This window comes from Myxocyprinus asiaticus, chromosome 14 (genome assembly GCF_019703515.2).
Source record: "Myxocyprinus asiaticus isolate MX2 ecotype Aquarium Trade chromosome 14, UBuf_Myxa_2, whole genome shotgun sequence".
NCBI lineage: Eukaryota > Metazoa > Chordata > Actinopteri > Cypriniformes > Catostomidae > Myxocyprinus > Myxocyprinus asiaticus.
Window position 1 is genome coordinate 22,610,066 of NC_059357.1, and position 12,442 is coordinate 22,622,507.

The following is a 12,442-nucleotide window of genomic DNA, read 5'->3' on the forward strand; positions in this document are numbered from 1 at the left end:
CACTCCTGCGGGAGGGGATGCCACTCGAAAGCTTGTTCAAAACTAAAGTGAGAAAATGTATCTTTTCTCTGAGGGCCCTTCTACAAGACTGTTAGCGAAGGGTACATTCATACAGTAATGACATGTTTCCTTCGGAGTACCCACTTCAAGGGCTCTGCAGTTCGGAGTGAGTATAGGGCATAGGGAGGATCACTTGCGATTTGTATCTGCCCCCATCTGCTGTAGCGCTCACTTTTAAAGGCACCTCCACTTAATTTTCTTTAATACGCCCTCGATTTACAAAGAAATCTCATAATAACACTTTATTACTGTTATTGTGAGATTATGATGAGATTTTAATTGTGTTTTATTTAAACATTTTAATTATTAAAATATCTGCCCTTTTTCTGGACGACCAAAAGGGCACCTGTAGATTTGTGAACGAAAGGGGCAAGGGCTTGCGCCCCTGCTGCCCCCGTTCTGTGCACAACTCTACAACTACAACTCTAAAATCAGAACATCTAAACTAATCATTGGTTAACCAGGATAATTCCTTTAGTTCTACCAAAATATTTAAAAATCAAGCAAATTTACGAAATAAACTGCAAAGCACAATGCAACTGAACTGGGTAATCATGGTGTATTGGCTTAATGCACTTTTATTCTATGGTATACATTCACAAATGTGCTTATGCAGTAAGGTACAAAACTTATTGTGGTCAGAGGTACTGTGGCACTTTTACAGAAAGACAGCAAGTAAAAGAGAGCATGAGTGCTAGTGGGTGGTCTAAATGAGTCTAAGAGTCTCAGGAGTGGCAGTGTTGCTGTTGTACAGGTTAGTCTATAAATGGTGCTGTTTCTCCAGCTCTTATTTTTTTCCATATCACCCTGAATAGGCAAATGGAGACTCAGTCCCAGGCCAAAAATGGCCCCGGTGTTGCGCAGAAGGCCAGTGAAAGGTGTAGTGTCTAGATGGACCCATTCAGACTGAATGCACCACTTCTGTGCCTTCATTAGGCTCCAGTATGGGTCTATTGAGGCAGCATCCAACAGGGCATAAAGGCCCAGGGCAACAAAGAGAAGACAGAGGATGGTATGCACATAACCCTTCAAGCTTGCGGAGTAGATCCAGGAAACCCGATAAAAAGCCTTGGCCACTGCAATTCCTGTATAGGTAAAAGTGAAAGTGAACAATTACTTGACAAAGACAGGCTTTCCTAACTAGGGGTCCATGAACTGCTGAAATGTTAAATGAAATTGAATAAAAATGTATAAACAAAATTTTATTATATTCTTATAAAATGATTAAATTAGTTATTTGATAAAACATTATTTAAGAATTTGCAAGTATTAACATGTAAAGATTCATATTTATGGAAAGATTTGTAAAAAAATCAATAAATTAAAATTAATATTTTAGGTCATAAGGGTTCAGTTTGGAAGTCCCTGATGGTAAGATTACTTAAATTACTGTCATTATTTAGGCCACAGTCAGCAATGGATGAATGAAGCCTAAACTAAACCAGAAGCTCTAACGTCTAACCTTTCACCACAACAATTGTCACACAATACAATTAAGGTTGCTGAAGGCACGCTGCACAAGCATTGCTTATTCTTATACGTTCACCGTTTTATCCTATTTTACCGTGTGGTTTGGGTTTTTCCACTTTTCTACTGTTTCATCTGCGTGTATTATACCGCACGCACCCGTTTCTCTTGTTTTTTATTTCTTTTTTCTGCTTTTTTCTGCTTGTCTACATCTCGCATCTTAACTGCGTGCATTCGTTTTTCTCCACTGTGTTTTACACAGATTATTGCATTGTAACACGTCCTTCAGGTTTGGGTATGGAAAATGAGGAGATGGGGAGCAATGACATGCTTCAGGTCAGGCTTTTATTCTCTTGCCTTCTGTGCAGCAGATACACTCTTTCGGGTTAATTTACTCTCAAAAATAAACATGAACTTCTTCACAAACACTCAATGTAACGTAAACAGTTTGACAATGTTGCTCACTTGTTCTCTCTCCCTCTCTCTTCTGGCATGTTCAGCTGTTGTAAGGCATCTCTCCGGTATCACTGTAATGATAAACAGCTGTTAGAAATGATGTCAACCAGCTTGACGAGCCACACCACTCCCTCTCTCCTGCAGACAGACACACGACCACGTTCCCATCACCACATAACGACTCAGGCCGTGGCAACATCCAGCCTACCAACTCCCCCCACCATTTCTGGAGAGAAAGTCAGCCACAGCCAGCTGCACTCCCGGTTTGTGGATCACCTCAAATTTGAATGGCTGAAATGCCAGGTACCAATGGGTGATCTGCGCATTGGTATCCTTCATGCGGTGGAGCCACTGGAGTGGGGCGTGATCTGAACAGAGGGTGAAGGCGCCCCAGCTGGTAGAAGCGGAGGGTGAGGACCACCCACTTGATTGCCAAACACTCCTTTTCAATGGTGCTGTACTTAGTTTCACTCAGCGAGAGCTTACGACTAATATACAGCACCGGTTGCTCCTCCTCCTCCACCTCCTGCGAGACCACTGCCCCCAGCCCTATGTCAGATGCATCCATCTGCAAAATAAAGGGGAGAGAGAAGTTTGGAGCATGTAAGAGCAGCCCTCCACAAAGTGCAGATTTCACTTTCAGAAAAGCCTGTTGGCACGACTCCGTCCACTGGACCGGATCGGGAGCCCCCTTCCGAGTGAGATCAGTCAGTGGGCTGGTGATATCAGAGAAACTTGGCACAAACCTTCGGTCATAGCCAGCCAGCCCAAGAATCTGTCTCACCTACTTTTTGGTCTTGGGCGCTGGGCAGGATGCGAAGCTGCGGTTTTGTTAATTTGGGGACGCACCTGTCCATGGCCCAAGTGGAACCCCAGATGCCGAACTTCCACCTGCCCAACTGCATACTTCTTCGGGTTGGCCGTGAGCCATGCCCGCCACAGTGATCTCAGGATGGCGATATCATCTAGATAAGCATTGACATATGCCGTATGTGGCCTGAGAATTTTGTCCATGAGATGCTGGAACGTGGTGGAGGCCCCAAACAAACCGAATGGAAGGGTCACAAATTGGTGTAAACCAAACACAGTGGTGTGGAAAACACAGTTTTTTCTCAGGAGATTGGAGTTCTGCCAATAACCCTTTGTTAAATCCAGTATTGAATAAAATTGAGCCGCGCCCAACCAATCGAGTAATTCGTCAATCTGGGGCATTGGGTTGTATCAGATTTAGACATCGCATTCACTTTTCGATAGCCCACACAGAATCGGACCGTACCGTCGCTCTTAGGTACCAGATCCACCGGGCTGTCCCAATCGCTGTGTGACTCTTCTTTTACACCCATCTCAACCATTGCCTCTAATTCTTCCTGAACTACCTTTTTTTTGTATTCAGAAAAGTGATGGAGCGGCTACTAACCACCACCCCCGGGCTGGTCTCGATGTGGTGCTCTGAGGTTTGTGCAACTGAGGAGAGGCGAGAACACATCCGTGAATTCTGCTTGCAACTTGGCTACCTCTGTGAGCTGCGATGGTGAGAGGTGGTCTCTACACGGGACCGGAGTGAACTGATTAAGTCTGAGTGTCACCTCTGGCCCGAGCTCTGCCCTCTCGGGAACTACTGTTGCCAAGGCCACAGGGATCACCTCCCTCCATGATTTGAGGAGGTTGAGATGGTAAACTTGACGTGCTCCGACCCTATCCATTTGCTTAACCTCATAATCGAGATCTCCAACCCACCGTGTGACCTCAAAGGGCCCTTGCCACTTGGCGAGTAATTTAGAGCTTGAGGTGGGCAGTAATACAAGCACTTTAACTCCCGGTGCAAATTCCCGTAGTTCAGTGCCCCTGTCATACAGCCGGCTTTGATGTTCCTGAGCTTGGAGCAAATTCCCCTGTGTTAATTGACCCAAAGTGTGGAGTTTTGCTCTAAGATCAAGAACGTACTGAATTTTGTTTGTACTGTTTGAAGGTCCCTCCTCCCAAGCCCATACAGCAGCTCGAATGGGGAAAACTCTGTGGAGGATTGTGGGATCTCTCGCACTGCAAATAACAAGGGCTCGAGCCACCTATCCCAATTCCTAGCATCCTTGTGTACAAACTTACTGATCATGCTTTTCAGGGATTTATTAAATCGTTCCACCAACCCATCGGTTTGTGGGTGGTAAACACTGGTGTGAATCGATTTAATACCTAATAATTCATACAGTTCATGTAGTGTTCGTGACATAATTGTAGTGCCCTGGTCAGTGAGGATTTCTTTCAGAATCCCCACTCGGGAGATTATTCTGAAGAGTGCCTCCACAACACAACGTGTTGAGATGTTGTGCAGGTGCACTGCTTCCAGATATCGCGTTGCATAATCCACAGGAACTAATGCAAAGCGATGTCCACGTACGGTCCATTCTAATGGCCCGATGAGGTCCATACCAATTCTTTCAAAGGGTACCTCGACTTGGAGTCCTGAAAATTCCCTGGATCCCCGCAGCTCCCGTTTGACAATGTTGCGCACTCATTCTCTCTCTCTCTTCTGCCGTGTTCAGCTGTTTTAAGGTGTCTCTCCGCTATCACTGTAATGAGAAACAGCTGTTAGAAATTATGTCAACCAGCTTGGCGAGCCACACCACTCCCTCTCTCCTGCAGACAGACACACGACCATGCACCCATCACCATATGTATCAAACATCAGCTGATTAGGACCATAACAACAACAAAAACAAACAATTGCGTTAAGTCATGGCACCTGCTCATTTTATCGCTTCCTGCATTATGCCACATGTTTACTATAGCTTCTTCTTTCAGCAGTGAGGGATTTACATGTGATAAATGTAAGGAATTAGTCAGGCTGACAGAGAAGGTTAATGAGTTAGAGACACGCATCCGCACGCTAGTGGAGGTCAGTGAGAAAGAGAAGCTGGTAGATACTGTTTTGGATGCGGGTAGTACAGACACACACACTTTGGTTCCGGCTGAAGAGCCCCCGCAGCAGGGTGTTTGGGTTATGTCTCGTCAGCATACTCGCTCAGCAAAGCGATACCACTCTCCCATTCCTGTTAGGGTTTCCAATCGATTCTCCCCACTCAGTGATGCACCCACTAAAAATCATGTTGAAAGAGCCTTAATAATTGGTGATTCTATTGTAAGGAACGTGAAAATAGAGATCCAGACAACATTGTTAAATACATTTCGGGGGCACGGGCATCTGACATCAGATCAAATTTACAAGTGCTGGCTAATGCTAAATGTACATTTTCTAAAATTGTTATTCATATCAGTGCTAATGATGTCCAGCTTCGCCAGTCAGAGATCGCTAGAGATAATGTTAAAGAGGTGTGTGAACTTGCAAAAACGATGACAGACACTGTAATACGCTCTGGCCCCCTCCCTGCTCATTGTGATGACATGGTTTATAGTAGATTAGTGTCACTGAACGGCTAGATGTCTGAGTGGTGTCTGGAGAATAGCATAGGATTTATAGAAAACTGGAAGAGTTTTTGGGGTAGACCTGACCTGCTAAAGAGAGACAGACTCCATCCCTCCAGAGAAGGTGCCGCTCTCCTCTCTAGTAACTTGGCTCATAGTCTTAATAATGATAGTATTTGACTAACTGGGGCCCAGGTCAGGAAGCAGACAAACTAGTTAATCCGAATGTCTGCTAGCTGCCTTGAGACGTCACATAGGTCACATAAACTACAACACATAGAGACTGTATCACCTAGAGATCACATAGAGACTGTGTCTGTTCCCCGAACTACCAAACACAAAACTCTCACTAAATCATTTAAAAAAAAATTTGATTAAGGTCAAACTTGAAAAAAATTAAATAAATTGAAGATAAACATCATATAAAGGTAGGACTACTAAACATTAGATCTCTTTGTACCAAAGCACTAATTGTAAATTAAATGATTGTAGATCATAGTTTGGATGCATTCTGTTTGACTGAAACCTGGCTTAAACCAGATGAATATATTAGTTTAAATGAATCTACTCCCCCTGGTTATTGTTATAAACATGAGCCTTGTCTGAAGGGTCGAGGAGGAGGTGTTGCTACAATTTACAGTGACGTTTTTGGTGTTACTCAGTGGACAGGATATAAGTTTAAGTCTTTTGAACTAATAATGCTTAATATGACACCATCAGATTTAAATAATAATAAATTAAAATAAATATCTGTCATCTTTTGCATTTGCGACAGTATATAGATCACCTTGACCTTACTCTGGTTTCCTTGGTGAATTTGCAAATTTTCTATCTGATCTAGTAGTTAATGTAGATAGACCTTTAATTGTTGATGACTTCAACATTTACATAGATAATGAAAATGACACATTGGGATTAGCATTTATCGATATTCTCAACTCTCTTGAAGTCAGACAAAATGTGACAGGACCAACTCATCGCCATAATCATACGCTAGATTTAATTCTGTCATAAGGAGTTGATGTTGATACTATAGAAATTCTGCTGCAGAGCGATGACATCTCAGATCATTACCTCATCTCATGTTTGTTGCGATCAGCTAATGTCACTCAATCTACACCACGCTATCATTTAGGTTGAACTATTATTTCGACCACTAAAGATAGCTTCACTAATAATCTTCCAGAATTGTCTCACAAACTCAGTAAGCCAGAAAGTTTAGAAGAACTTGATGAAATAACAGAAAATATAAATACAGTCTTCTCTAGCACTCTTGATAATGTACCCCCCTTCGATTAAAGAAAAAAGCCTTGGGTAGCTCAGTGAGTAAAGACGCTGACTACCACCCCAGGTCTCCTAAGCAACCAAATTGGCCTGGTTGCTAGGGAGGGTAGTGTCACATGGGGTAACCTCCTCGTGTTAGCTATAACATGGTTCACTCTCGGTAGAGCGTGTGGTGAGTTGTGCATAGATGCCGCGGAGAATAGCGTGAAGCCTCCACACGCACTATGTCTCTGCGGTAACGTGCTCAACAAGCCACGTGATAAGATGCATGGATTGATGATCTCAGATGCAGGAAGAAAAAGGGGAGGGAAAAAAAAGCCACGCACCGTGGTACGATAATCACACTCATGCTCTCAAGAGAGCAGCTTGGAAAATGTTGTGCAAGTGGAAGAATACAAAATTAGAGGTATTTTGCGGCACATGGAAGGATAGTGTCTGTAGCTACAGACAGGCACTAAAAGCTGCCAGGTCAGCATATTTTAGCAAACTCATAGAAAATAACCACAACAATCCTAGGTGTTTATTCAGTTCTGTGGCTAAATTGATCAGGAATAAAGCATTTACTGAACCAGATATTCCGTCACAGAACAGTAGTAATGATTTCATGAATTTCTTTACTGATAAAATTTAAATAATTAGAAATAAAATTGGAACTATGCAATCAACTCTCACAGCACCTCAGAAAACAGTGTCTCATAATTTTACTCATGAGCAACTTCAGTCCTTCGCTGTCATAGGTCACGAAGAGCTAACAAAACGTATCAAAAAAATCAAAAGCCACAACATGTATGTTAGATCCAATACCAACTAAGCTCTTAAAAGAGGTATTCCCAGGAATCTCAGAAACTCTTCTTAATATTATTAACTCCTCGCTATCCTTAGGACATGTCCCAAGAAACTTGCTCAAAAATGGCAGTTATCAAATCACTTATTAAGAAGCCACAGCTTGATCCTAGAGAATTGGCTAATTACAGACCGATTTCAAATCTACTATTTATGTCGAAAATACTAGAAAATGTAGTGTCCTCCCAACTACCAAATTCAGTCAGGATTTAGGCCCCATCACAGTACAGAGACTGCACTTATCAGAGTTATAAATGACTTGCTCTAATTATCTGATCGCAGCTGCATTTCTCTTCTAGTGCTTTTTAGATCCTAGTGCTGCCTTCGACACAATAGATCACAACATTCTCTTGAATAGGCTGGAGAATTATGTTGGCATTAGTGGACTTGCATTAGCATGGTTTAGGTTCTATTTATCAGACCGCTACCACTTTGTATGTGTAAACGAGGAATTGTCAAATCAAACAAAAGTTAAGTATGGAGTGCCTCAGGGATCAGTTTTAGGACCTCTACTTTTTTCCTTATACATGCTTCCGCTGGGAGATATTATCAGGAATCATGGAATAAGTTTCCACTGTTATGCAGATAATAACCAACTTTAAATTTCTTCTAAACCCAACGAAAATTCACAATTCTCCAAATTAGCAGAGTGTGTCAATGAAATCAAAGATTTCCTTCTACTCAGTTCCGACAAAACAGAGGTACTAATGATTGGACCAAAAACCTCTAAAAATAAGCCGCTAAAATATAATTTGACTCTCGATGGGATGTAATGTTACGTTGTCTTCTTCAGCAAAGAACTTAGGTGTTCTATTTGATACCAATCTGTCCTTTGAAAATCAAATTTCCAATGTTTGAGGAACAGCATTCTTCCACCTGAGAAATATTGCTAAATTACAACACATGCTCTCTGTTGCTGATGCCGAAAAAGTAATTCATGCGTTCATGACCTCAAGACTAGATTATTGTAATGCATTACTGGGAGGATGTCCAGCAAGTTCAATAAATAAACTTCAATTGGTTAAAAATGCAGCTGCCAGAGTGCTGAATAGAACCAAGAAATATGATAATATTAGCCCAAGTTTATCGTTGTTACATTGGCTTCCTGTTAAATTTCATATTCATTTTAAAATTCTGTTAACTACAAAGCTTTGAATAGTCTAGCTCCACAATACTTAAGTGACCTTCTGACACACTATATTCCATCACGTTCATTACGATCACAAAATTCTGGCTTGTTAATAAATCCAAGAATATCAAAATCCACAAAAAGTGGTAGATCCTTTTCATCCTTGGCTCCTAAACTATGGAATAGTCTCCCTAACACTGTTCGGGATGCAGACACACTCACTCAAAGTCTAGACTAAAGACTCAAATATTTAGCCAGGTATACACCAATTTATCCCTAAACTCACAATTAGGCTGCTTTACTTAGGTCTGCCGGAACCAGAAACATCCATCATGATCTATAACTCTGCATAAAATAGAATGGCATCTACGCTAATATTATTCTATTTGTTTCAATGTCTCAACCAAAGCCTGCCAGATCCAGCTCTGTTCCTGCTTGGTGTCGGACTCCACTGGTACGTGTCGCTGAGAGATGACGACAAACTACAGCCAGTGCTAGCCAGACATCATTTCAGTCTTTTGATAAACGGATATCAACTATAACTGTAAGACATCGGATACTACATATGCCACTGCCTGAACCTTGGACCCCACTGAACCTCACCGAAATGACCTGCAGGTTGAACTGCGATGCACCTCATTAATCTCTGCCTGCATCACCTTTGTCTGTTGATGGACTACACTCTTGAAATGGAATCCATAGACTATCATTTAATTGCCAACAAAAGCCTCATCAGCCAACTAACAAAGGACAATGCATCTATGTAAACTTCTGCAGTTAATCCAGGATGGACGTTCAAGACATTAGTCATTAATCTTAAAGTTAATTTAAAACCATGGCTTGCACTGCACACAAATAACTAATATTGGCATTATATTCATGTTGTTTAGCCAGAGGGGAACTGGCCCCCTCTGTGAGCCTGGTTTCTCCCAAGGTTATTTTTTTCCATTTACCAACATCTTATGGAGTTTTGTGTTCCTTGCCACAGTCACCTTCAGCTTGCTCGCAGGGGTTCTAAATACAGTTATTATTGAATTAATTAATTTCTATACACATTTTACAATCATATTTAATATAGTATTAATTTAACATAGTTTAATTTTTGTTAATGCATGATTTCCTGTAAAGCTGCTTTGAAACAATGTGTGTTGTGAAAAGTGCTATACTAATAAAAATTACTTGACTTGATTTAAAATACAGTATGCTGAGATCATGTCAAGGGTGATAAGCATATATTTGGAAAAGAGAAGATTACATGCATTTAGATTTTATATGCAGTTTTATGCATCAAGGCTTCAAAGGTGATTAGAGGCACACAAAAATAGTAAGACTAATTTATATTTTGTGACTGACCAGTAACAACTCCAGCAATGACATGATGTGGGAAATGAGCTGCAATGAAGACGCGAAAAAGACTGACACTCACCTGCACACCCAAGAACAGAGTCCAAAGAAGACCCTGCCAGCACCTAGACTGGCACAAATGCAAAGGAAGATAAAAAGTAGAGACATTAATATTAAAGCAATACACTGACATAAAAGTGCTGCTTATATTTTATAATGGCAGTGACTTGAATCTGTTCTCTACTTTCTCTACTTTTCTGCATTTCCTACTTCAGCTTTAGCTTCTCTACTAATCTAGCTTTACTCTTGAAACTTGGCAGTGACAAACTGCTTGTGATGTTGCTCATTTTGAAGTCTCTTTAAAAAAAAGTGTCTGATTAAATATAATATAAATGTATCAGTAATAGGGCCATTTTCATCTATAACACATCTGCTTGCTATAACAATGCTGTGTATTTACAATATACAACTCATTATGGAGATAAAGCAAAGCTGCTAAGATAAATGAGTTTACTAGTCGCTAATTAGGTATTTCCGTTTGACTATATGCAGCTGGAGTTGGAGTGTGTTATATTATCATTAAGTATTTTTTCTAGTCCCCAGACAAAGTTCACAGATTTCCTTCCTTGCTCTTTATCTCTCAATGTTTGTGGAGGAATCCTTGTGATTGAAGAACATTTCCATTTATTCAGTGTGAGATAAGCTTAAAAATAAAGTAATTCATCTTTTTGATGGGGAAGAGTATAGGACAGAACTCCTCACCATCTTTTAACAGGGTCACTGCCCTGCAAAATCAGCAACAGCGACGTGACCATGGCATAATAAATCCCTGCAGCTCCCATTGCATGGCCAGAGGGGCTTCCTAGAAGAACAGACAGAAACTGCTGTGAAATCTGTTTTTGATTCAGTGTGGTTGGTTGGACTATATAATTACAATGAGAAACATTTGGAATGGCTCACCAGGGCCAGTCTCACAGGTCATGGGGAACTGTTTGATTTGTGGAACAGTTTCTTTAACCCACCAAGTACACTCTCCACATAGCAGCCTGTTTAGTGATTTCATAAAACAAATCTGATTAGGAAAATGTTCATGCTCAATTACTAGAGATAAAAGCATTACTCTTAGATTTTCCAGATAGATATTGCAATGTTTACTTGTGATTATTCCAAGGATTTATTGCCTTGGTATTACAATTATTATACATTCAGTATCAAAAGGCCCCAAATACTTATTTTAACATCTGTATCACTGGATACTGAGAGAAAAACATTTAACACTTACCACTTAAGGACTAAGTTGAGCCAGTCTCCCACAACAGCAGCCCAGACCAGCTTCACTCCTACTGCTGATTGCAGGTGGAACCAGATGGGAAAAAAGAATAAAAACATTGTACGTAGGTCTGCCACCATGGACAAAAACGCAAACCAGCTTTGGGCGTACCCATAATGTGTCTGCAGATATAATATACTGCTTATCCCATAACCATACAGGACTTCCATTACAACTTTAGGTCTATTGCAAAACAACAATTTTAGCGGGGACAGTTAAAATCCTCCTTTATGTTCACAGTCTTTAAAGTTGTCAATCTTAGCAGGCACAAGTTTCAGGTTCAAAAATTGTATTATCTTGTTTCCAAGTTTGGCAAACAGCATTATGATGTCTTGAATCCACATTCTCACCCTGTGGTCAACCTGCACAAACTCAGCCTGCACCTTTTATCCATCCACTTAGTTGCCTGGTCACTGGTCACCTCCTGAGCTTTGGACTCGGTGAAGTAAATAGAGGATAAATTGTCTCCAAACATTAAACAGTGGTCATTAAAGATGGGACATCACGCAACGCATTGTGCATGTGTGAAGTGGCAGATTTTGGGTGCTAAATTTATCTCTCGATTATGATAAAGACACTTACTAGGTGAATTATGCTCTGCTTGGAATCAGCAGCACTGTTTGTACTTCAAGCTTGCTTTGATACTACAGTCACAGATTTTAAAGAGAATATCTTAAAGGGATAGCTTTTGGAGGGAAGCTCCAAAAAGTACTTAAAAGACTCTAGTGGTTAAATCTATATCTTCAGAAGTGATATGATAAGTGTAGGTGAGAAACAGATCAATATTGAAGTCCTTTTCACTATAATTTCTCCTCCCTGCCCAGTAGGTGGTGATTTGCATGAAGAATGTGAAAAAGGACTTCAATATTGATCTGTTTCTCACCCACACCTATCATATTGCTTCTGAAGATATGGATTTGCCCATTGGAGTTTATGAATTACTTTTATGTGGCATTTATGTGCTTTTGGAGCTTCAAAATGTTGGTACCTATTCCTAGTGGAAAGGCCTGTCACCATTCACTTAAGACCTAAAGAGCTAAGATAGTCTTCTAAAAATCTTTGTTTGTGTTCAGTAAAAGAAATAAAGTCATAAACATCTGAGATGGCAT

General features: G+C 40.8%; 1 protein-coding gene across 2 annotated transcripts; it reads right to left on the minus strand.

Annotated features, from left to right (window-relative positions):
* Window positions 1-627: 627 nt before the first annotated feature.
* Window positions 628-11,512, minus strand: LOC127451520 (glucose-6-phosphatase catalytic subunit 1-like). 2 transcript variants are annotated; one of them, XM_051716267.1, is made up of 5 exons: window positions 11,286-11,512; window positions 10,964-11,049; window positions 10,766-10,865; window positions 10,013-10,128; window positions 628-1,145 (listed from the first exon to the last, which is right to left on the minus strand). In XM_051716267.1, the coding sequence occupies exons 1-5, from the start codon at window positions 11,501-11,503 to the stop codon at window positions 628-630; spliced, it is 1,038 nt and encodes a 345-aa protein (XP_051572227.1). In that variant the 5' UTR covers window positions 11,504-11,512. The 2 variants fall into 2 exon arrangements, 1 of the variants encoding a protein (XP_051572227.1); XR_007899111.1 differs by lacking the exons at window positions 10,013-10,128; window positions 10,766-10,865; window positions 10,964-11,049; window positions 11,286-11,512 and adding exons at window positions 1,993-2,054; window positions 4,430-6,583 and having other exon boundaries at window positions 1,007-1,145.
* Between the last annotated feature and the right edge of the window lie 930 nt (window positions 11,513-12,442).

Excerpts from the sequence above, each read along its gene's own strand:
- LOC127451520 (XM_051716267.1), bottom strand. The coding sequence starts at position 11,503 with ATGGAAGTCCTGTATGGTTATGGGATAAGCAGTATATTATATCTGCAG. Across the intron at positions 11,050-11,285 it reads CTCAACTTAGTCCTTAAGTG|GCTGCTATGTGGAGAGTGTA; the intron begins GTAAGTGTTAAA and ends ATCACTAAACAG. Across the intron at positions 10,866-10,963 it reads GACCTGTGAGACTGGCCCTG|GAAGCCCCTCTGGCCATGCA; the intron begins GTGAGCCATTCC and ends CTGTTCTTCTAG.